The 26,108-nt window shown below is 39.8% G+C and overlaps 1 protein-coding gene across 3 annotated transcripts in view; it reads right to left on the bottom strand.

Moving 5' to 3' along the window:
• Nucleotides 1-26,108, bottom strand: part of LOC122804679 (exportin-1-like) — an 873,344-nt gene that overhangs the window by 471,644 nt on the left and 375,592 nt on the right. For all 3 annotated transcript variants that reach the window (XM_044074681.1, XM_044074683.1, XM_044074682.1), the window contains exon 12: nucleotides 16,398-16,592. In XM_044074681.1, coding sequence (XP_043930616.1) covers nucleotides 16,398-16,592 — 195 coding nt within the window. The remainder of the gene's footprint in view (nucleotides 1-16,397; nucleotides 16,593-26,108) is intronic.

The raw sequence follows: 26,108 nt of genomic DNA, 5'->3' as shown, positions 1-26,108 counted from the left end.
TAGGCACAGAACCTGCAGAACTAGGACTGACACCCGTGGAAGGCAAACCAGGCCTGCCTTTGGAAGGAGCCTTAGAGACAGAAGGAGAAGGCCTAACCACCTTAGGCAAGGAAGGGAGAACAGTAACCTGAGAGGCCCCCTCAGCCTGACCTGACTCCTGAGAGGCCACATCTTGCAAAATTAAAGCCTCCCCCTGAGACTCAACTGAAACCTCGGCTGGATCCACAGACTCCACCGTAGTTTCTAAAGAACCGGCGTCCGGAATGGACGACTCATCTTGCCTGGACTTTAAAGATTTGTCTTTGCGCTTCTTCGCGGTAGCGGGCGGAGGATCCGACGGCATATTATAATTACACCGCTTACCAAAGACAAGCCTAGCGCAATCTAACCTACGTTTAATGGTGCGCTTATTAAACCTAGCACAAAAGCGACACCCGACTACGTCGTGCTCAGGTCCCAAACAAGGAATACAAAGAGAGTGGTAATCCCTATGCGGTATCTGTTTCCCACAAGAAATACAATTATTCACTTTTTCTGACATCCGGAAATAACTGAGGCAAGAAAAAACAAAAATATTCCCCAACGGGGTACTTAGCCCAACTTGGTTTCGGTCTGAAACTCAGAATACGAAAATTTCGGAACGCCGAACGGCACTTGCAAACGCTGCTTCTGCATCGGACCATGCGGCAAAAAAGACTGAGGATATGACGTCGGTCATGTGCTTTTATACCCTGACGCTCTGATGTCAGATTCGAGTGCCCATGACCGACGTCAGCCTAATACTTTGGTATTCGGGCCGACCGAGGACAGCGGACTACCCCATATGTAAGGACTGCAGCAATGTGAGATGAAGAACATCAAATGCAGTGGCTTATCCACTTAGAAATAGTCTGTTTTGATATAGCCTGACCCTGCAGCAAATGCTACCAGTAGTTGCTCAGACTTCCTTAGAGATTTGGTCCTGTTTAAGTGGAATCTTAGTTGTCTGTGTACATCCAATGAATGCAGAATCCGCTCCCTCCTTGTTCTGCGGATTTGGGTAAAATGTTGGCAGGTGAATTGTCTGGTTAAGAGCCACACTGGATACCACCTTAGGCATAAAAGAAGGATTGGTCCTGAGGGACACCCTGTCCGGGTAAAATGTAATAAAAGGCTCCACAGCCATGAGAGCCTGTAGTTCTGAAACCTTTCTTGTTGAAGTGACTGCCAAGAGGAAAGCTGTTTTCCAAGATAGAAATTCTATATCCGCAGTAGCTGCTGGTTCAAAAGGAGGCAGGGTGAGTTTTTCCAGCACAAAGTTGAGGTCTCATGCAGGAGTTGGTGATCATCTGGGAGGCCTTAAATTTTTGGCCCCTCTAAGATACTGTTTAAGCAGAGGATGGGAAAAGAGGGGAGGCTCTGTGTTGTAATGAGCCGAGATGGCAGAGGCATGTACTTTTATTGAAGAAAACGATAGGCCCTTGTCAAGCATCTCAGTCAAATATTGTAAAATCTGAGGAATATTGGGCTTTGCTGTGTCTGTTCCTTGTGCTTGGTTCCAAGCACAGAATCTCTTCCATTTATCAGCATAAGATTTTCTAGTACTAGGCCTTCTGGCTTCCAAAATGACATCCATCACAGATTTACTGAGAGGTGTTGTTTGAATAAGGATTGGTCCTGAGGGACACCCTGTCCGGGTAAAATGTAATAAAAGGCTCCACAGCCATGAGAGCCTGTAGTTCTGAAACCTTTCTTGTTGAAGTGACTGCCAAGAGGAAAGCGGCAGAGTGGTGCAGCGGTTAACGTTGTCGCCTCACAGCAAGAGGTTCACCGGTTCGATTCTCGGCTGGGGTGCCTTCTGTGTGGAGTTTGCATGTTCTCCCTGTGTTCGCGTGGGTTTCCTCCGGGTACTCCGGTTTCCTCCTACATTCCAAAGACATGCATCTGGAGCGTTTCTCCCCGGGCCTCCGCTGAAAACAGGCTCTGTGGAACCTAGTCGGACATTCCCGGTCAACAAATGTTGAATAAAATGAATGAATGAAAATAATTAAATGATCAGCCATGCTGCAAGTTTCAGAGTTTGGAGCTAAGTGTGCAGAATTTGATTGTTCTGCTGAGAGAGTAGATGAGGTATTTGAGGCAAGAACCATGGAGGAAGTTGAGACATATTCCTTAGAATTGGGTACCAGTGCTGGCGAGGCCAGTCCAGAGCAACTAGGATCATTTTTGGTTTTTCCTGTCTGACATTTAGTAAGACCTTGGAGAGAAGAGGCAGAGGGCGAAAGGCATAGACTGATAGGTTTTCCAACTGAAGGATAGGGCATCCCCTTTCCATGCTTTTCTGTGATAAGTTCTTGTGCAGAATTTGTCCAGCTGATAATTTTGGGGAGAGGCAAATAGATCTATGTCTGGGCTCCCCCACTACTGTGTTAACATGCTGAAGATTTGTGGATCCAGTTTCCATTCGTGCAGGTCCATATGATTTCTGCTTATGTCGTCTGCCAGAGTATTTTCTTTTCCTGGCAGGAATTGAGCTTGAAGATGTATTTGGTAAGACAAAGCTGTGTTCCACAATGCCATGGCTAGTCCGCGAAGGAGGTAGGAATGTGTACCCCCCCCCTGCTTGTTTATGTACCACATAACCATGGTGTTGTCCGTCTTTATCAGTAGTTGTCCTGGATGAAGTAAATCCTTGTAGGCTGTCAGAGCATTCTGAACAGCTAGCATCTCTTTCTGGTTGATATGCAGATGCATTTGTTTTGGGCTCCATTTGACCTGAATGCATCTCCCCGCCAGGTGGGTCCCCCAAGCATAGTCTGATGCGTCTGTAGTTAGGGTTTGGTTGGCAGAGGGTAGAGTGAATGACAGTCCTTTGTTTTGGTGACATGTCTCTGCCCACCAAAGAAACTCCTGTTGTAGGCAGGGAATGAGAGGAATCATTGTTTCCAGACTGTGGCAATGTTGACTCCATAAACATTTTAGGTACCATTATAGTTTCCTCATATGCAGTCTCGCATATGGAATTAGTAGAATGCAGGATGCCATGAACCTCAAAGCCTGCAGAATTTGTCTTGCAGATAACTGGGTTTTTATTGCCATTTGTTTGAAGTATGTTGTCAGTTGCCTTTGTTTGTCTAGTGTAAGGTAAGCCATCTGGGTAGTTGTATTCAAGCTTGCACCCAGGAATGTAATTATTTAAAAGGGTACCTGTTGGGATTTCCTTTCATTTATTGTGTACCCTAGGCATGTTAGAAGCCTTTTTACAAACGCCAGATGTTGATGAAGAGTGTCCTTGTCCTCTGCTTGAATGAAACAGTCATCCAGATAAGAATAAATGTGTATGCTTCTTTGTCTGCAAAATGTAATTACCAGTGCCAGGCACTTTGTAAAGACCCTGGGTGCAGTAGATAAGCCAAAGGGCAGTGCAGAGAATTGGTAATGCAGAAAATCTGCCTTGAAGCGGAGGTATCGTCTGCATGATTCCCTTACTAGGATATGCAGGTATGCCTCTTTTAAGTCTAGAGTCACTAACCAAGCGTTCCTGCCCAGCATAGGCAGTAGCTGTTGTAAAGTCAGCATTTTGAATTTTGGAATGTCCAGGAATGTGTTCAAAATCAGTACATCCAGTATTGGACGCCAGGCATTGTCTTTTCTGGGTACCAGGAAAAGTCTTGAATAAAAACCTTGTCCTTTTTCCTTTTCTGGTACCGGTTGAATAGCCCCCATATCCATGAGGGACATGACTTGTTTCTGGGCCTCTGCCCACTGGTTTTGTGGCAGAACTGGCCATCTGTTTGGAATTGGCAAAGTATGGAAATGAAACCTGTACCCCTGGGATACTATGTTTAATACCCACTTGTACTAGGTAATTAACTGCCAATTTTGAGCATGAAGTGCTAGTTTTCCCCCCAAGGGGGCTGCCAAAAGATAAGTGCTTGGTGAAGGTAGAGGGAAGTCATTGAGACTGCTTACTGTAGGCTTGTGCTTTGTTTCCTCCACATGTGGAGGTGGAGGCACTCCATTTCTCTGACCTGTAAGAACCCTGTGATTGGTATCTGAAGCCTTTTGGGCACATGGATTGGCCTTGAGCAGCTCTGTTGGACGCAGGAAAGGACCAATTTTTAGTAGGCCAGTGCCTACTGAACCTGGGTGGCTGCACTTGCAATAAATATTTTACAGTTTGCATAGATTTAGCTTTGTCTTCCATTTTTTTAAAACCTCTTCTGCCTTATTACCAAACAGAGTATCATGCTGCAAGGGGGTATCCAACAATTTAGCTTTAACATGATCAAGCAAGATTTTGCTCCTTGAGCCAGGCATACCTTCTAATCACAGATCCAGTAACTGCGGCCCTGCAAGAGGCCTCCAAGGAATCAAAACCACATTGCAAAGTATGCTTTCCAACCTGTTCTGCTGAATGCAATAATTCCTGTAATTCTTTATTTTCCACACAATCAGCAATCAACATAATTTTCTGTTTCAGTAAGCCCATAACATGCTGTTGATATTTAAGCATATGAAACTGGTAGTTTAAGGCCCTAATTGCCAAGGTTGCAGACGTATAAACCTTCTTTCCCCATCTATCCAGCGCCCTGGAATCTCTATCAGAGGGGGTAGGATTTTTGGCTGTAGAGGCCTTTACACCCTTGGGATCCTGTGAAATAATCTCAGGATCAGCAGCAGGATTTTTGAATAGAAATTTGTGGGAGTCAGGAACCCTGTAGTATCTGTCTGGCTTACTAGGAGCTGGAGGTAGGGAATCAGGAGTCAAGCTTGATTCCGAAAACACATCATCAACAATGTCTAATACAGGAGGTATTGCCAAAGGCCTATGCTGAGGAAGAAGAAGGAAATCCCTAAGCCTCTTTTTTGATTCAGAAAAGTCCTGACTCTCCCAGTGAAAATGTTCCCGTAAAGTATGCAAAGTTTCTCCAAAAGAATAATCCTCAGGAGGAGATGCAGATGGGATGGATTCTTCTGCATCAGAATCCTCATAGGGTGGAATAGAAAATTCCTGATCAGAAGAGGAATCAGAAGAAATGGAAACCTGATCTGAAGATTCATAATCAGTGCCTTGCCTAGGCCTCTTAGTGGGGGGGGGTGTTGTCAAGGTAATTAAGTCCTCAGCCATTTTGATCATCTGTTTTTTTAGGCATAGGGGCCTGAGCACGTGGCTCATGCGTCGTTTTTTTTTTAAACATAGAAGAAGTTTTTGATGTTGTTTTTGAGGCTGGCGTTGGTATAATATAAAAATGTTGAGGCCTGAAAACACCCTCAGAAGCTGGTGCCTGCTCCGCTGCTCTGGACCCAGGACCCATCCAAGGGAGAGACATCTATGGGTTCAATACTCTGAGAATCTCGTGGCATACCGGACTCTGAATGGGTCTTGGTAGAGGCCTGCGACTCAAAAGTAGCAGGTATCAGGGGCTGCGAAAGCACCTCACTGAGTACCGGTGAACCGGTGACTGGCTTAGAAGAAGCTTCATCGTCGGTTTTGGACCTCGACGGTTTGTGTCTGTCTTTTTCTTTGCGCTTTTTGTGAACTCCGGTAGTCGGATTGCTAACCAATGACATTTCAGGATAATTAAATCTTGATCCAAAATATTTAGAAGCAAAAATATACCAACGCTTAACAGTGCATTGGTTAAATCTAGCACAAAATCGACAGCAAGGCAAGTTAAGATCTGGGCCTAGGCAAGGAATACAGTACAAATGAAAATCCTTATGAGGTATTTGCTTCCCACAAGTAATGCAGTTATTAACTTTTACTGACACTGGTAAGGAGCAAGAAAAAGTTTCCCCAACTGGGTACTTAGCTTATAGTTTGAAGACTTTGGTTCTGAAACTTGAATGTGAAAATTTCAGGAGTCAGCCGACTGGCACTTGCAAACTGCTTCTGCTTTGGGTACCGCGCGGCAAGAAAGACTGAATAAAATGGTGTCGGCTGCATGTTTTATACCCCTGATGACCTGACGTCATGAAAGAGGAAACAGCAACCGACGCAGGACCCAAGACTTTGTTATTCAGGCCGACTGAGGGCAACCTGCCTGCAGATTACCCAAATGTAATGACTGCAACAGTGAAATACGAAGAACATCAGCAGCCCTACAAGAGGCCTCTAAGGAATCAAAACCACATTGCAAAGTATGTTTGCCAACTTGTTCGGCTGCATGCAATAAATCCTGCATATCTTTATTCTCTACACAGTCAGAAATCAACATAATTTTCTGTTTAAGCAGTCACATGTTATGCTGTAGATATTTTAACATATGGAATTGACAGTTTAAAGCCCTGATTGCTAAGGGTGCAGAAGTATAAACTTTTTTACCCCATCTATCCAGCGTCCTGGAATCTCTATCAGAAGGAGTAGGATTTTTAGCAGTAGAAGCCTTAATGCCCTTGGGCCCCTGAGAAATGGTTTCAGGGTCCACAACAGGATTTTTGAAAAGGAATTTGTGGGACTCAGGTACCCTGTAGTACCTGTCTGGTTTGCTAGGGGCTGGAGGCAAGGAATCAGGGGCCATACTGAATTCCGAAAACACATCATCAACAATATCTAGTACAGGAGGTATAGCCAAAGGCCTATGCTGAGGAAGAAGAAGGAAATCCCTAAGCCTCTTTTTGGATTCAGAGAAATCCTGACTTTCCCAGTGGAAATGCTCCCTTGAGGTATGTAAAGTTTCCCCAAAAGAGAAATCCTCAGGTGGAAAAGCAGAGGGAATGGAGTCCTCTGCATCAGAGTCCTCATAAGTAGGTATGGACAAATTCAGATCATTAGAAGAGTCAGAAAAAACAGTCCTGTTCAGAAGATTCATAGTCAAATTCAATTCTAGGCCTCTTGGAGGGGGGAGGGGGGGTTGACTACTCCTGATTAGAGTAATTAAATCTTCAGCCATTTTGATCATTTTTTTTGGGCATAGGGGCCTGAACATGTGGCCTGGGCGTCATTTTTTTTTTTACATAGATCGAGATTTAGGCCTTAACACTGAAGTTGGAGTCTGTTTTAATATGCAAGTCTGTAGGCCTGAATACACACTCAGAAGCCGGTGCCTGCTCAGCGGCTCCGGACCCATCCAAGGTAGAGACATCCACGGGTTCCAAATGTGAAGTATCTCGCAGCATACCGGACTCCGAATGGGTCTCAGTAGAGGCCTGCGAATCAGAAGTAGCGGGTATCAGGGGCTGCAAAAGTGCCTCACTGAGTACCGGCGAACTGGCGACTGGCTTAGGAGAAGCATCGTCTGCAGTTTTGGACCTCAACGGCCTGTCTCTGTCTTTTTCTTTGCGTTTTTTCGGTATTCCGATAGTCAGATGGCTAACCAACATCATTTCTGGATAATTAAATTGAGAACCGAAATATTTTGAAGCAAAAATGTACCGATGACGGATAGTGCGCTGATTAAATAAAACACAAAACTGACAGCAAGGTACGTTGTGGTCAGGGCCTAGGCAAGGAATACAGTACAAATGAGAATCCTTATGAGGTATTTGCTTCCCACAAGTGATGCAATTATTAACTTTTACTGACATCGGTAAGGAGCAAGAAAAGGTTTCCCCAATGGGGTGCTTAGCTTTAGTTTGAAGACTTTGGTTTCAAAACTCGAAAATGAAAATTTCAGGAATCGGCCGACCGGCCCTTGCGAACTGCTTTTGCTTCGGACACTGCGCGGCAAGAAAGACTGATGCAATGGCGTCGGCTGCATGTTTTATACCTCTGACGACATGATGTCATGGAAGAAGGGACAGCAACCGACGCAGGACCCAAAACTTTGTTAATCAGGCCGACTGAGGGCATCCAGCCAGCAGATAACCCAAATGTAATGAATGCAACAGTGAAACACAATGAACATCAATAGAATAATATTTATAAAAATGTTAAAACGTGTGTGGCATCAAATTATAAATATCAGTATTAAATATGTACTTGCTTATCAGACAGGTAAACAGACTAGGTACATGTTCCCTGTCTCTGGTGAGGCATGAATGCACTGCTTGGCTATGTGAGGTGCTAATAGTTGCACAGTAGGCAAATGGAAACTGAGGAACTTAAGACAAAGAAGTTACTGTGTTGTCCTAGACAATGGTTTGAGTAAGATAACAGAGCTGTTCCTGCTGTGCAAGACATGTCAGAGCAAGTTAAGAGTGGATGATCAGAGAATTCTTTCTGATGTCTGCTTAATGGGAAGGGGAATGGTTTAGCTGAAGAATGGTTTGTGTTTGCATTCTTGGTTTTTAATTGTCAAAGTCGAAGTAAGCTTTATTGTCATTCAGATCCACACACAGTGTGAGTTAAACAAAATTACATTGCTTCATTTCCAGGTGCACATATCACAAACAACTACAGAGAATAACAAGGACATATAACAGTACAGTAACATATACATACACTAAACAAGACTGACAGGATCTGACATACGTCTATAACACTGGTAGCAGCTTTCATCAAATATTGCACATGTGGAAAAGCAATTATTGCAGAGTATACAGAATATACTGAATAGCACAAGTATATTGTACAAAATGTTCAGTTACTACTGATTGCACTTTTAAAGGAGCTTAATGTAGGTATGGCACATTTGTACATAATTATACAGTTGCATTTCGCCTATTTGTACAGCTGAGTTCAGATTTTTCATTCTGAAGTATTGCAAATTTTTTTTGGGGTCATGCGTTCTGGCAGGGAATTCTTCAGTTTAGATTCTGGAACTGAGAAGGCTATTGAAGGGGTTTGCAGGTGATGCTGGAAGGCATTAAGGACACACTTTGACCTAGTGGATGGATGTAACAAGTAAGTGTACATTTTAAACAGTAGGACTTAAGCTTATGATGGATGTCGAAATATGTTACGCTGTTTAGCAGTGTAGTTAAGGATTTTTGGGCATGCGTGTGACTTAAGAAGATCTTTGTTTAAACAAGGTTAGGCAGTGGCTCTCATATGGAAGAAATCCAAATGGAATGACAGAATTTCCTCAGGCATGTCTAAAGTTTCTGAATGTTGTGTCCTGACTCAGTGTTTACTGGAAGGGAATAGGTAAGTAAGGAGAAGTGCTCTTTGGAAAGAGTTTTTTTGGTGTCTTTGGTGAAACGGAATTGAAGACAATAACAGTATTTTCACTGATGCTTGAAATTTAAAAAAATATGCAGTTGATGTGAATTTCGAAAGATAAAGCTGAGTTTATATACCAGACAAGATATTTACATTGAAAAAAATATTTTTATATTTTTGTGTAAGATGGTAGAAATTAGAGAAAGAGAGGTATGTGCCAGTGTTTTATATGTCCCAATGACAACATGCAATCATTATACAAAACGAATCACATGAAAGAAACACACAGTAAAGTCCTTACTACGTATTCATTATTTCCTCATACACTTGCTATATTGTGGTTATGTTTTAAAGTACCATTCATCTCTCATAAATATCCATCTTATTTCCCTACACATCTTCATTCCTATCACTTTCTTTCTCCGTTACATACAACCAACTTTTTACTACTTTCAGTACTGTAACGATCTTTCCTTTTCCCATCCCATTACATACTTCTCCCACTGTCATTCCTGTGCTCTCTGTCTTTCTTATTTCCATCTTATATGTACCTCTTCCTTTTCTACTACAAATACACAAACATACATAAATAACTTGAAAAGTATAGGCATTGTATTGTCATTCATTTTGTAATTTCCTGATCTGTCGTTACTGTATATATTGCCTCACCTTGCTTGTCTGCACATCTACCTTATACACTTTACTTAGTATGTTTTTTTCCCCTTTGGTTCTCCTCTGAAAATGTGTTTTGTGCAACAGGGTTAAGCCAGTTAACAAAACATAAACAAACAAACAGCAGGGAAGGAGTTTTGGTGTAAGAGCATGCTAGATTTGTTTTTTAGAGCAATTTATGGCTTAATTTAGGGATGCAAGCCAGTAATGGGCTAAATGTACATTTTGCCTGCAGACTCAGTATATGACATGGTGGTCTTGTTTTAAAGACTGTAATAGTAACTCTTCAGCATAGAGGAAATAATTGTTACCAGCCAAAGTTCTGGATATTTAACTGATAAACACAAGTAAGAGTAAAGCACAAGAAAGGAATGTTGAAGAACTCTAGCTGGTTGAGATTTGAGAACAGGTGGGGAAAGGACGTTTGTATATATTCACGAGTTCTGGAGGTAATGTTTGAACTAGCACAGGTTAATGTTAATGAAGCCAAACTGCAGGAGTGCTTTGAGAAGTCGGTGACTGCAGACAGTATTGAAGGCCTTGGCTGGGGTCAGTGAAGTATTATCCTCTTAAGATGCCATTCAGTACACATCCATAAGGAGTGGTTGGTTTATGACAGTAACACATTGTGGGTGTTATGACCTTTAAAAAGAGTTACTGAAATCTATGCCATAGGTTAGAGAGAGCTACTGAAATCTATGGGCAGTTAAGTTGCTGAAATGGCTTTTTCCACCATTTTGAGATGATGGACAGTACACACATATATTTGACATAACCTGGTGGAGTACAGCTGGGAGATTTTGAAATTGATATATTACTGCAGGTTTTCAGAGCTATGCAGTGCCTGATCATGGACAAATGGGGCCCCAGGCAGCAGAATGGACCCCCCCACCCCACAGCTGTCTCTTCCCAATTAACATAAAATACTGTTCAAACCTTTCCAGTGCACATACTGTTTTCTTCTTTATTTTTACAATGATTAGAGATATGGATTTAATTTAAAACTTTTATTTCAAAATTTACAGAAAAAAACACAGATAGCCATTTGCTAAACAAAACCAAACACTCTTGTGTTAAAAACATACCGAGTATAAACAATTACCTCTACTACCTTTGAAACTCACATTTATTTTCACAGTTATTGAAAATGATTCTGGTAGTCTATTACACCAGCGACACGCTGGACTTCTAGTCAAATAGCACACAGTGAAGTACTAATCACCAGCTATTTAAAGTGCTTAGGAATTCAAAACAAAGATGTAGTCATTTGTTAACATCCTGGGACAGCCCACTGCATGTAAGTGCCCCTTTTTAAAGGCAGTCTAGGAGCACTGTCTGGTGAATTTATTTGGCGAGAGTCACACAATATAAGAAAGAAGGCTATGAGGATCAAACCCTGCATTATGCAAATTGATTCATCAATAACCTTACTCATCTGCATGAAATACTAGACAAAGAAATCAGGTTGGTAGAGGTAGGACAATGGTGATAGAAGAGCAATTGAGTGGAGTCAGGTCTGAGGATGTGGGTGAGACAGTTTTTTGGTAATGTTTATGGGGAACGCCTAACCCAGCACCTGGCCCTAGCAGCTGCCTAGGCCATCTAGTGCTGGATCCGGCCATGGAGATATGGGTAAATGCTGATATTAAGTAACTATTAATGATTATGATTTGCTTCATGTAACAAAAGTGTTGCAAACATGAAGGATCTTGGGATACAGCCATTCAGAGCCTAACTAGCACAGGGGTGAATGGGTCCCCACTGAAAATGGGCTAGGCTCAGGAGAGTTAAGCCATTTAACAACAGTATAAAGTGTTGATGTTTCAGTGTTAGACTGTAAACTTGAAACCTCAGAGCAGAGTGGACTGTAAGGTACAATTCAGTGCTTGTAGGTGCAAAGTGTAACAACATTTGTTCAGCATTACCAGCAGACATGGCAAATTGGGGGAAGAAGGCAGCTGTACCATAAGAACTGTGTCTGGCTTGATTTTCTTGTGAGGTGATATAGGTCTTGCAGGGTTCATGTTTACTTTATGACAACCAGTAGTGTGACCTTTGAAATAACAAGATTGTGCAAATTGTGGAAATATATGCAAAACCTGAGGGTGAGTTAACTTAAAGTATCCCCCTACAGTTGGTACTGCTACTATACAAATGTAGTATGGGTGTGGGAAAGCAGATCTTCATATCAAGGGACGTAGGGATAGTCCCCCCCAAAAATGCTTTAATGGTAGTACAGCAATTTCACCACTCACTACAACTGCATTTTTTCAAAAGTTGTAAGACCTGTCATTACCAGTCCTTTACTTCTTTTTTTCACTTTAAAATATTTTATTTGTTTTTGCAAATCATTTAATCATACATAAAAAGCAAAATAGAAAAAATATTTGATTGCATTTGTAATATAGGAATAATCCATTAAATTGTTTACAATGGAAATGTTTAACTATAATAAAAGGAAAATAAAAATATAACACAAGAAAGAACAATATAACATCAAAACCTAATAAAATATACTTACAATGGTGCCTATACAAAACAAATAATAATTTTTACATTGTTGTGAACAAATCTTATATTAATGTATATTCATATCATTTTTCATCAATATTTCTATTACTGTCTGCCAGTTATTGTAGTATGTGGTAATTCTGTTGGTTCTATTCTTTAGAGTACAAAATTTAATTCATCCAACTGTCAAAGCAAATTTTTTAAATTCCTTGAATGATGGAGGAGTTGCATTTTTCCAATTAATAGTGATAATCTTATGAGCAATAGCAAGTAAAGTCCAAAGAATTAAAGATTATTTTAAGGAACACACTTGGGTATAGGAGAGTTAAACAAAACTAGAGATTTAGTTAAATGAAAATTGTCATTAAAACAATCTGAAACAAATAATTAATGTTATTCCAGTACTCTTTAAGACATATAAAATTATAAAAAACATGTTGCCAGTCAGCTTTTAATATTACTTCACATCTCACATCTTCAATACACCTTTTCATTTGCAAACATTAAGGCAAGCTTATGTGGAGTAAGAAAGCTCCTATGTAAAAATCTCCAAGTAAATAAATGCCATTGAACTGATAATATAGTGTGTTTTGAGGATTTTAGATTAGATTCTTTATCTTCTTCTGTTGGTAGACGGCCATTTATTGATGCAAAGTAATTCTAATATAATTTTTTATGATCCATTTTTGTTTTTTTAACAACTTTATAAATATTTGACAAATAACTGTTACCTTAGAAAGGTTGATTAATAATAATTATAATATATTCAATAAATCTAGGCCTATTCTGTCTGACAGATATTTGCATTAGTTCTATCTTACTTACAACATGTTGTCTTAGAGACTGTAGGGGCAACCACATATTTTTATCTATATTAAATGTATTCATTATTTGATTAACAGAAAGGACTTTGTCCTGATCCAACAACTGATTACAATATAATAGTTTCCCTCATTTTAATATGCTCAGCCTATCAATTTGCACTGTCTCCAGGTTATTGGATGTAAATGCTATAGGAAAAAGTGTGAATAGCCAAGAATTAATGCCAGGATCTTTAGTGACGAATTTTTTGAAATTTGATATTGTAATGTTTACATAATTAGATGGAATTATAATGGCTTTGTTTTCTAATATACAATCTGTAAGCATCCAATATAATGGATTGTATAATTTATTTATTTTACATTTGTTTACCGGGATAGTCCGATTGGACACAGGTCCATTTACAGTGCAGGCCCAGGTAGAAAAGCTCCGTACAAGTAACAATATAGTTAACACATGTAAGTTACAGATAAATTATAATAGCCATAAAGCACTTTTAAACAGAAAAAAGCAATTTTTAATTACAATGCATATAGAAAAATACATTTTGAGTTTTGCAGTAGGGATTCCTGAGTTTGTAGCAGAACAATAGAAATCTATTAGATTAGCTAGTTGTTTGTTGTTACATGAGGTAGGGGTTTTATGTGATGCATGGGCATCACATAAAACCATAACATAGATAAACTTTCCTGTACTTGGTTTTGTATAGCTTCTAGCCAAATCTGTTCATGTAACTGTTTCCACATAGAAGTGTAGGAAAGATTTAACCGTAGTGTTAAATTTTTAACTATAGAAGAAAGTATGCAAATTTCTATCTGGTAAATTTATTCCCCCATCCTCCCAGTTCATTAAGTGATTTATTTAATGCTATTCAAGGTTTGTTTGCATACCACAGAAAATTTAAATCATTTTGTTTTATTTCTGTATAACCTATTTGGGGGGGGTGATAACCTGTATGAGGTATAATAACTTGGAAAAATTGTTGATTTGATCAGATATAACCTATCTTCATTGTAAATGTGTGTTTATTCCAACTACTCATCATTAATTCTATCTTATCCAATACTGAATTGTAATTAAACAAGATTAAATCCTGTAAATCATTTGATAAGTGGATACCCAGATACTGAAGTCTGCCATCTATTACAACATATTTAGTGAATTTTTTATTTATATGATTTCTTTTACTATTTATAAGTAACATGTTTTTTTTATTTCGTAGACCTGTAGCCCAGAGATGTTTTGAAATATAGATATTGTATTAAATAAGGCTTGTAGGAAATGATTAGGATCAAATAATGTCACAAGTATGTTGTCTGCAAACATCTGAAGTTTTAAGTTTAGTGTTCTATCGATTTTTATACCTTTAATTTTAGTGTGTAATCAGATGCTGCTTGCAAAAGGATCTATCAAAAGTGCAAATAACAGAGGTGATAAGGGTCAGCCTTGTTTAGTTCCTTTCATAATATTAATAGGTCCTGATCTATGGGATCCTAATTTGACATAAGCTCAGGCATTTCATAAAGAGATTTTATAAGAGCAGAAAAACCCATTGGAAAATTATACTCCTCCAAAACTAAAGATAGATAATTCCAGTTAACAGAATCAAAGGCACTGCCTACATCTAGAGAGACTATAGTCATATCTACATCTTGGAGTTTATTATGATCAATTTTTATGATTCTTTTAATATTATCATGGGTATTTCTTCCTTTTATAAAACCCATTTGATCTTCATGTATTAGTAAGGGAAGAAAGTATTTGATTCTATTTGCAAAGATTGCCGTAAACATTTTATAGTCTATGTTTTGTAATGTTATGGGTCTATAAGATGTACAAAATCTTTCATCTTTGTCTGGTTTTATTACTGGGGATATTAATGAATATTTCCAAAATGGGGGTATAATTATGTCTTCTTTAACTGTAGTGTATACTTTTAAAAGTAGGGATAAAGACTGTCTTGTCATTAATTTATACATTTCTGGTAATATATTATCAGGTCCGGGAGCTTTGTTTTAAGCTTACTAATTTGTGATTTAAGTTCTGTCATAGTAATAGGTTTGTTAAGATTTTCTATTTGTTCTTGTGTTAATCTAGTACGTATATTTTTATTTAAAACATTTGTAATCTTATCTACTGAAGAGATTGATGGATTTGTAGAATTAAGTGTGTAATGGAGTCTAAAGGCTTCTAATATGTTAGATAAATACAGCAAAATGTCACACCGTAAAGGGCAAACGTGTTACTGCCAGCTAAATAATAGATCAAAACCAACAAAGCCGAGTAAGGCAATACACGAACCATGCAGTCCGACCATGTGGACTCAAGTGAACCTCATGGTTCGTGTATTGCCTTACTCTTCTTTGCTGCTTCTAATATGTTATTTAAATCAGTAACTTTATTCTTAGTATGGGGATTATACATTTCTTTTATTTGCTTAGATTTAATGATTTGTTTAGTTCTGTTTGCTAATTGTCTTTGATTAGCAGGATTCATAGAATATGAATTTGATTTGATTTTTTCTAGATTACTCATAGTTTTATGATGAAATATCTCAGAGTACATATTATTAATTTGAATGAATTCTGGTATTAAATCAGAATTTTCTTTTTGTATTTCCAATTTGAGTTTATCCACTTTATTTTGTAGGTCTATCATGTCTTTATTCCATGTTTTCATTTTATTAATATAGCATGATAGTACCCTACCATAGATATATGCTTTTAAGGAGTCCCAAATGTAAATTTGTGAAACATCTTTAGTTGTATTCCTTGCTGAAGAAGTTTTGGTTTGCTGCTGTGAGAGAGAGAGAGGGGACAAGTTGTGTTTGGCATTATACAAATATACTTTTGTTACCAAGTTTACTACAGACTGTATGATAGCAGTATCACTTTAAAGGAGCCATGAAGTCTCTTTGTTATAGGGCCTTCTTGAATGCACATAATTCTGGGAGACTAAATGCATTTAGTTGTGACTTTGTTGGACTAAATGCATTTAGTTATGACTGTGTTGGACTAAATGCGTTTAGTTATGACTGTGTTGGACTAAATGCGTTTAGTTATGTCTGTGTTGGACTAAATGCGTTTAGTTATGTCTGTGTTGTGCAGGAAGTACTTTGTCTTGTAAAATGAAATGTTAAGTAGGCTTAGTGAGATGGACAATGCTGTCTTTATAACTGCTAGTTTGTACTCATCTCAGCTCTACTTAAGAATATGCAATATTATCTAGTATATTCAGCAGTAACTAATTAATTTCTTTGCAAAGCAATTGACAGCATTTTCTCACTGATGCATATTTAAGTATAAAACGTAATATTTACATGTGCTGAGGGGTGGAAATCAAAACTCCTAAGAAAAACATTGCTTACCTCTGTTAGAAAAGTAAAATAAACTTGTCTGCGAGGTGGCAGATTCCTGTATGAAACCCCACGTTTAGGACAAACAGTCACAGAGTCAGGACTTTCATTGTAAAGCTCCATGGCCAAATGATTCCAGTACTCAAGACAAATCTTAAATATTTCCTTTTCTTCCACTTTTGACAGCAGAACAAGATAATCTAAATTCTGAAAAAAAAAAAAAGAAAGAAACAATCAAAACCATTAGTGCTAAAATATATGTTCATCTTCCTGCTACAAAACTTTAAGAGAAGCAATAAAATAACAATTTAACTACAGTTACTATCATATATAAAATGCTAGTTGTTCTGAGAGAAAACAGCAGCTAATCACTGGTATAAGCATATTTCACCGCTATCAATCACTATAAAGGAAAAAAACAGCAAATGTGCTATTGAGGCTTTTGAAGTAATGCAGCTATTGAGGAAAACTGCTGCTACTGCCTGCTTATAGCTACAATATACAATTCTGTGAAATACTATTAACTGTAGATCTGAGAAAGTAGACAGAAAGAGGTTATTATGGTGGGGTAACTCCTGAGGGCTTTCACGTGTTCCTGATTATCATCATCAGCAGTTCATCCTACTAGCAAAACGTCATCAATCATTCATTAAGATTTTACCTGAACACCAGTGTTGTATTGACACTGATATAAAGAGAACAGTCTTTCATATTCCTAGATTTTTTGCTTTGTCATCTTTAAAATTAAACATGCCTGCAGATGCCGACCAGTTAAATGATTTTGTACTTTGTACAAATCAAAAAAAAAAAGTGAATAATTGTGATGTCCAAGAAAACTGTTGATGATTACTGAAAATGCAACACCTGCATCCAGGAGTGATGTAGAGAACTACTGAGGTACTTGCTGTAAAGTTACAGAGCTTAAGGATCTACTGCTGCTGTGAACAGCTACTATAACTGTACTGCTTGATTCTTGGAGCAAAGAATGGTAGTTATGGGGAAATGGTTGCAGAAATGTTGGTAAGCAGCGGGGCACCACAGGAACTGGTGCCGGAAATCCTATCTAACATACTGTGCCAGATGTCACACAAGCACTGCATAACAAGCATCACTTGTTAACTGGTGACACCAAGACTTGTGCTGTGATAATGGAAGGAAATGCCAATCTCTACCAAATCTGGTGTGGTGTATAAGCTGAATGAAACTTGGATGTAATATAAAAGCGTGCAATGTTATTCACTGTGTTAGGGGATTTCAATGAAACATACATACATTCGGCATCTGTCACTGATTAAAATTACCCCTAACATGAATTAGGAAATAAAGGGTAAAAGTACAGTGAAAAAGTGCAACAAAATACTGGGGTATGCAGATATGGGAGCAATTGCATCACAACTGTTTGATATTAGGAGGCGGCAGGAACAATCGCCTTATCTGGTCTGACTCCTCTTTTCTTCCATTCTTTTTCTTCTTCTTCCCCTTTCAACGCCTAGCTCATGAATTCTTAAGTTAAAAAAGTGATTATCCGCCACTCAATCCCATACCCCATTCCATGTGATCACACTCATTGTACCACTGCATAGGGTACTAAGGAAGCCATTTCTCAGCTACTGTGTTCAGTTCTGGTGCAGGAAAGGTTTTATTTAATTACTTATTTATCCTTTGTTGACCAGATTAGTGCAACTACTTTAAACGCCTCTTATCAGGAAAGACCCAAGGTGGTAGTTATACTAACGAGGGAATTTCTCCAGTGCACCTGGGGATATTCTCCAACTCTTTTTGACAAGTGATGTGGAATCTTTTACAACCACCAAGTCAGGCAGCCAGAACTTTGGTTTAACTCCTCATCTGAAGGAGTGCAACATTTCCTAATACTGCACTTCAGTATCAGTAATGGAAAAATAATATAATAACCTGCTGCAAGAATAGAACCCACAGTCTTCTGATCCCCCAGCATAAAAGGCAAGTGTGTTATCTGTTGAGTGTGCAATGCAGAGTTACCAAAGAAGGTTTAAGGAACAGCCTCTATGTCAAAATAAAAAAAAAACTAGAAAGTTTTGCATGCATAAACTGAAACAGAAAGGGCCGTGGTACTACCAAAGGGATAATAGGGGTCGAGTTAAAAAGGAATGGCAAAAGAGGCACAGAGGAAAGTGCTAGCAATGGGAAAGCATGACTTAATTTAGGAAATACTACTTTATAGAAAAGGCTGGAGGTATCCATGCATATGTTCCCAGAGAAAAATATACTGTGGGTCAACAGAATGGTGCATTGATGCATGGAATGGATGGAAAAGGGGACAGGGACAGGTTAGTCATGTAAGGGCTGGCTGTAAGTCTTGGGAAAACTTGATAAAACAAAACTTTTTCTTTGTCAACAAGTCTGTATATTTGTATGCACTGCTGACGCTAATAATGAATGAGATGTACATCATGTTTTCTGTTCGAATACGGAAAGCAATGTCCAGCTGGTAGTGTTTAACGGGAGCACGGATAGATACGAAGGTAGCTAGATCATGTCTTGCATTCAAACATTTCTGCAAAATGACATCACACTGACAACTGCTCTACTGCAGTGATCTTTGAGTTCTGTCAAAAAGTTCTGCTTACTTGCCAGGACAGAAAGTAATACACTCATCCAGCTTGGAAATACACTATTTTAATTCTTACGAATGAGCAAAAACACTGACCTGAAGGCTTAACTAGTCTGCTCTGCTCAATACAGATGCATATACCTATGTGCTTCTATGGTTTAGTGGAATCTTTATCCCCTGCTCTCATCAGAATGAGAAAATGACTAGAACTTATGCAAACTGATCAGAAGTAAAATCAGGATTCACTTTTGGAAGAAATAAAAGGTTAATTCTGAGAGAGACAGTGTCATTAACAAATGCTTCACATCTCACTTGTTTATACCAATAAACACCATGCAATTAGATATAATTAGATTACAATTAAATAAAATGTACTATTTGGAAGTAAAATGAACCAACTAACAAACAGTTTTTGCTGAGAAAGACTAACAGTAAATAAACAGATGACTTAAGAAAATCAGAAAAGGCGCACAGTAAGCTAACTCACTGTGACTCTTGGAAACATCCTTAAACAGGTTATATAAGAGACCTCCTAAACAAGGTTTCTGATTCATGTGCACAGTCAAGGAGGTAGTTAACTGCAAAAATAAAGCATGTTTACAAGCAAAACAGAGCCTCTGAGATATTTCAAGGCACAGCCTTGGAATTTCTAGCAGTCCAGAAGAATGAAGCAGGCATGAATGGATATGGGGCACCGATAACCTCATAAGAAATATGAGACTGAAGTCATAGTTAATCTATATATCAGCACTTCTTCTTCTTCTTCTTCTTTCGGCTTTTTCCCGGTTAGGGGTTGCCACAGCAGATCACTGTCCGCTCATGATTGGCAGTGGAGTTTTACGGTGTCGAGTTGCCAGCCCGGCACCCAACCTTCCACAGAAGGCACACACACACACCTAGGGCCAGTTTAGAGTGTCCAATCCACCTACAGCATGTCTTTGGGATGTGGGAGGAAACCGGAGCACCCGGAGGAAACCCACGCGACCACAGGGAGGACATGCAGACTGCACGGAAGGCCCCCAGACGAGGATCGAACCGGAGAACCTCTTGCTCTATATATCAGCACTAGGAGTTTTAAAACAGATCCTGCAAAACTGATGCCACATGGCAGGAGAGAAAAGACCTTGCAAAAAATCAAAACTCTGCAATTCTGTGCCAGCTGAAGACATCTGTGGTCACTGTTATGGAGTCAAAGGTGCAAGGCACTGCAGCAGACCTGTACAGAAGATACAAATGCATGAATGATCACTACAAGATCAGACTGAGGGATAAAACATTTTGTGTTGGAGATGTTCAAGAGATGAAAGTATACAAACTTTACAACAGCATACATCTGGTCCTTATATGAAGAATTTACATCATCAGCCAACTAGCCCTTAAAAATTAGCATATTACTCAGGAGCATGATGACTTTAAACTCTAGAAACAAATTTATACTATTCCCCCTCCCCCCAACACAAACAAAAAAAAATGAGAGAAGATGGCTAAGGAACTCAGAAAAGTGTCATGCACCAGTGTAGAGTCTGGCTTTGATGGTTTTTACCTAAGTTAGCTAAGGTTCACCTGATCTAGGATTGTATCCAAACAGTCCTCAAGAATGAAAAATCAGAAATGTGGTCCTAAATAAAGGAGTCATAAAACTATAGTAATAATTTACACCTTCAGCACAGCTATGACACTTACACATTCAGCATAGCTATGACACTTACACCTTCAGCACAGCTATGACGCTTACACATTCAGCATAGCTATGACACTTTACACCTCTACTTAAAATGAGAGTGTGGTGAAGATGAATGTACTCATAAAGCTAGTCAGTGAGTGCACCTTAAGAGGTAAAAAAAGTAAATGACTTGAGGAGTATAATATAAGACCACAGTGAGTCTGCAGACAGTCAATAAGGATTCACTGTCAGTGAATCAGATGTTGCCAAAAGATCAGTGAGGACAGAAATGGGCCTGCCTCAGTGGAGGAAGACAGAAACAGGCCTGCCTCAGTGGAGAAGGACAGAATCAGGCCTGCCTCAGTGATGTAGAGGGATAAGGCCCTGATTATGATCCAAGTGGCCTGAGGTTACTAAGTGGCTCAGATATTGCTGACGTCATACAGAACCATATAAGAGTAAAAGGCCAGTACTGGCTCATCTATCCATGGGATGGGAGGCAGTAAGACTTGCTGCAGTATGAACACCTGTTGGAGAAAAGTCAATTTGCATGCAGCAACAGTTATGACATGGACCTGGCCCTGTCAAGCGATGTACTTGGTAGCCTTCAAAGGGCATGTGCAGGAATGAGCACACCCTCAAGGGCTAGCACCCTCACATATGTAAGTGGACAAGTACCTAAGGGAGGAGCTAGGGCCATAAAATAATAAAACCATGATGGTTGCCTGGATGATGGCATTCCATGACTGGCAATCAGCCCACTGGGGAAAGATGTCTCTTGGACACGTCAATAGGGCTGTTTGGATAAAAAATGGAATATAGCATTTTATCCACTGTCATCATATAGTTCCACTGAGCCATGCAGCCTTTTTTCAGTGGAGACCAGAATAATGCACTTGATATACTGTTGTTGTTTATTTATTTTTATAAATATATTAATGTGCAATACTGATCCATGCAGATATATTTCAGGGGATACCTGAGGAGTTTACGTCTCCACATAAGATCGCTAAGTAAATAGTGAGTATATGTATTTATATAATTAACATAACAATAAAACAATTTCACTTGCATAAAACACATTGGGTACACTGGATATGACAGACTTTAAATAGTACAAGGATAGCATATGCACAGTAAGCCTTTTCTGTATTATCTTCAAAAGGTTCATTTACATTGCGTATAAAGAACAAATTAATAATAGACTGCAATATAGGAAAATGCAGATGATACAGGTGGCAACCAGCAAACAGATAACTGGGCATGATTTTAATTTAGCTCAAGGCCGGGTTACAGTTGCTGCAACTATTTATGGACAGATGTTGCTGTAACATTTAAGAAACTGAGGCAGTTTCCCCCACCTCCCCCATTGATAAGACAGACATATTTACTACAGACCCTCTCCCTATCCCTAGCGCTAGTCACAGTAGGAAGGGTAATTAGGAGTATGAGCTCAGTTGATTTGAGACTCTCTGCAGAAGTAAAGTATGACAGCATGGCAGGAAGGACGGGGCTATTTCTAGTACTATACATCTGCAGAGGTACACCACAATAACGTATCAGGAAGGATGGGAGCATTTTTAGTATAACACATCTGCAGAGGTACACCACGACAACGTATCAGGAAGGATGGGGGCATTTTTAGTATAACACATCTGCAGAGGTACACCACGATAACGTATCAGGAAGGATGGGGGCACTTTTAATATAACACATCTGCAGAGGTACACCACGACAACGTATCAGGAAGGATGGGGGCATTTTAGTATAACACATCTGCAGAAGTACACCACGATAACGTATCAGGAAGGATGGGGGCATTTTTAATATAACACATCTGCAGAGGTACACCACGATAACATATCAGGAAGGATGGGAGCATTTTTAGTATAACACATCTGCAGAGGTACACCACGACAACGTATCAGGAAGGATGGGGGCATTTTTAGTATAACACATCTGCAGAGGTACACCACGATAACATATCAGGAAGGATGGGGGCATTTTTAGTAAAAAACATCAGCAGAGGTAACCATGATAATGTATCAGGAAGGATGGGGGCATTTTTAGTATAACACATCTGCAGAGGTACACCACGATAACATATCAGGAAGGATGGGGGCATTTTTAGTATAACACATCTGCAGAGGTACACTGTGATAGCATGACAGGGAGGATGAGGGGGCATTTTTAATGTTACACAGCTGCAGATGTACACTATAATAGCATATCATGAGGGATGGGGGCATTTTTAGTATTATTCATCTGCAGAAGGGGTCTATATTAAAAGACAGAAGAGGTGTTTCAGCGACCACCTCCTGGTCGACATGTAATGAGTGAATGCACTAAAGAGCAAACGCTCAAAACAGCACAAACACACACACACACACACACACACACACACACACACACACACACACACACACACAAACACACTTTAAAACATAACAACGTGGGGAGCTGTGCCCCCCACCCCCCCTAACTAAATATACCAACTCCGAGATCGCACTACAGCGAGGAAAGGGGTGAACACACAGGGATGGCCAAGAAATTTCTTTCCCAGGGAAAGAAATCACTGTTTTGAGCATTCGCTCATTACGTGTCGACCAAGAGGTGTTCACTGAAACACCTCTTTGGTCTTTTAATATGAAGTACAGTATGATAGCATATCAGGAAGGATGGGGGGCATTTTTAGTTTTATACATCTGCAGAGGTACACTATGATAGCATGGTAGGAAGGATGGGGATATGTTTCTATTATTATAATTCTGCAGAGGTACACTATGATGGCATGCCAGGAAGGATGGGGGCATTTTTAGTATTATACAGCTGCAGCAGTATATTATGATAGCATGGCAAGAAGGATGGGGGCATTTTTAGTATTATTCATCTGCAGAGGTACAATATGATATCATGCCAGGAAGGATGGGGGCATTTTTAGTGTTATATATCTGAAGAGGTGTAATATGATAGCATGGCAGGGAGGATGGGGGGCATTTTTAGCGTTACACATCTGCAGAGGTACACTATGATAGCATGGCAGGAAGGATGTGGGGCATTTTTAGTATTATAAATTTGCAAAGTTACACTATGATAGCACGGTAGGACGGATGGGGGCATTTTTAGCATTATACATCTGCAAAGGTACACCATGATGGCATATCAGGAAGAGTGGGGGGCATTTTTAGTATTATAAATCTGCAGAAGTATATTATGATAGCATGGCAGGAAGGATGCGGGGGCATTTTTAGCATTACAGGTAGTCTCTGGGTTACGGACATCTGACATGCGGACAGCCCATGGATACGAACAGGCTGCAGCAATGGAAAGAATGTAAAAAAATAAATTGTCAAAGCTGCCCAAATGTGTGTGTGTGAGAGATCGGGAGAGTGAGAGCGATGTGTGAGTGAATGCAGGTATGAATGAGGAAGTGTGTGTGTGTGTGTGTGTGAGATCGGGAGAGTGACAGCGATGTGTGAGTGAATGCAGGTATGAATGAGGAAGTGACTGTGTGTGTGTGTGTGTGTGTGTGTGTGTGTGTGTGTGTGTGTGTGTGAGAGATCGGGAGAGTGAGAGCGATGTGTGAGTGAATGCAGGTATGAATGAGGAAGTGACTGTGTGTGTGTGTGTGTGTGTGTGTGTGTGTGTGTGTGTGTGTGTGTGAGAGATCGGGAGAGTGACAGCGATGTGTGAGTGAATGCAGGTATGAATGAGGAAGTGACTGTGTGTGTGTGTGTGTGTGTGTGTGTGTGTGTGTGTGTGTGTGTGTGTGTGTGTGTGAGAGAGATCGGGAGAGTGACAGCAATGTGTGAGTGAATGCAGGTATGAATGAGGAAGTGACTGTGTGTGTGTGTGTGTGTGTGTGTGTGTGTGTGTGTGTGTGTGTGTGTGTGTGAGAGATCGGGAGAGTGACAGCGATGTGTGAGTGAATGCAGGTATGAATGAGGAAGTGACTGTGTGTGTGTGTGTGTGTGTGTGTGTGTGTGTGTGAGATCGGGAGAGTGACAGCGATGTGTGAGTGAATGCAGGTATGAATGAGGAAGTGAGTGTGTGTGTGTGTGTGTGTGTGTGTGTGTGCGAGAGAGATCGGGAGAGTGACAGCGATGTGTGCGTGAATGCAGGTATGGATGAGGAAGTGTGCGCGTGTGTGTGTGTGTGCGTGTGTGTGTGAGAGAGATCGGGAGAGTGACAGCGATGTGTGAGTGAATGCAGGTATGAATGAGGAAGTGACTGTGTGTGTGTGTGTGTGTGTGTGTGTGTGTGTGTGTGTGTGTGTGTGTGTGTGTGTGTGTGTGAGAGATCGGGAGAGTGAGAGCGATGTGTGAGTGAATGCAGGTATGAATGAGGAAGTAATGTAATTTGCTCCGGTTCTTTTCTTAAGATCCTGCTTCCATTGTTTATCTCCGTTACAACACTCAATACTAAAAATACAGTTGGTTTAGATTTTGATTTTGATTTTCTAGTAAGTGCTTTTTTGGCAGCCACAAGAATTACACTTACAAGGCCTTACTATGTCTAGGCAATTCAGATCCTGTATCCCAGCTCAAAAGAATCATTTCCTTAGTTACATCCATTTCTTCACATAATATTTCTGACAAGCGTACCCTGAATGGAATTTTTAAAGTCTGCCAACTCATTACAGTCTCAAAACATTTGTTCCCAGCTACCACTTTCTTCCCCATCACACCTCCACCATTTGGGACCTACCTGAGGAAACAATTCTTTGAAGTCTACTTGGAGTATAAATATAGCTATGCAAACACTTCCAAACATAAATTCTAAATCTTCTAGACTTTGTTGCACATTTGGAAACCAGCCATATACCGTCCTATTGCTTCCTTGTGAACTGCTTATCCAGTGTCTCGTCCCAATCTTTTTTAACTTCCTCTTTATCACGCAATATATTATATGCCTTACTATTTATCCCCTTTTCACAGCAGCTTCTGTTCTAGATTCAACTAAAACTCTACCAGTGCAGGTCTTTCATTTAGGATTCCTCTACCCCTTTCTCTTTGAATACTCTGATATTCAAACCCTGATAAGAAAGGCAATCACTAGCCAGCAGACAAATGACTTGTTGGCCTCTTACCATTCTATTACCTTTCCTTCTCTAGACATTTGCTCCCAATACCTTGGTTCCTTTGCCAGTTTTCTCCAGTAAATTCCAGCTCCCACTTGCCTATTCTCTGTAACCCGGAACTATATTATATTTTCGAAAGTTTCAAACATCGAACACCATATGGTCGACACCATATGAGTGATGTTTGAAATTTCGAAAATATAATAAAAAAATAAAAATAAAAAACTATACTTACCTAAATGCTGTAGACAGGGCGGCAAGCCCCCCTGCATCCCCCATGTGGGGGGCTGTGCCCCCCTACACCCCCACTACTTAAATATTCCTACTCTGAGATTGTACTGCATTGAAGTAAAGGGAAAATATTCCCTATGGCGATTTCTGTGTTAC

The sequence above is a fragment of the Protopterus annectens genome, chromosome 6.part0 (assembly GCF_019279795.1).
Source record: "Protopterus annectens isolate FY-2018-M chromosome 6.part0, PAN1.0, whole genome shotgun sequence".
Taxonomy (NCBI): domain Eukaryota; kingdom Metazoa; phylum Chordata; order Ceratodontiformes; family Protopteridae; genus Protopterus; species Protopterus annectens.
This window is presented reverse-complemented; position numbering and strand designations above follow the sequence as displayed.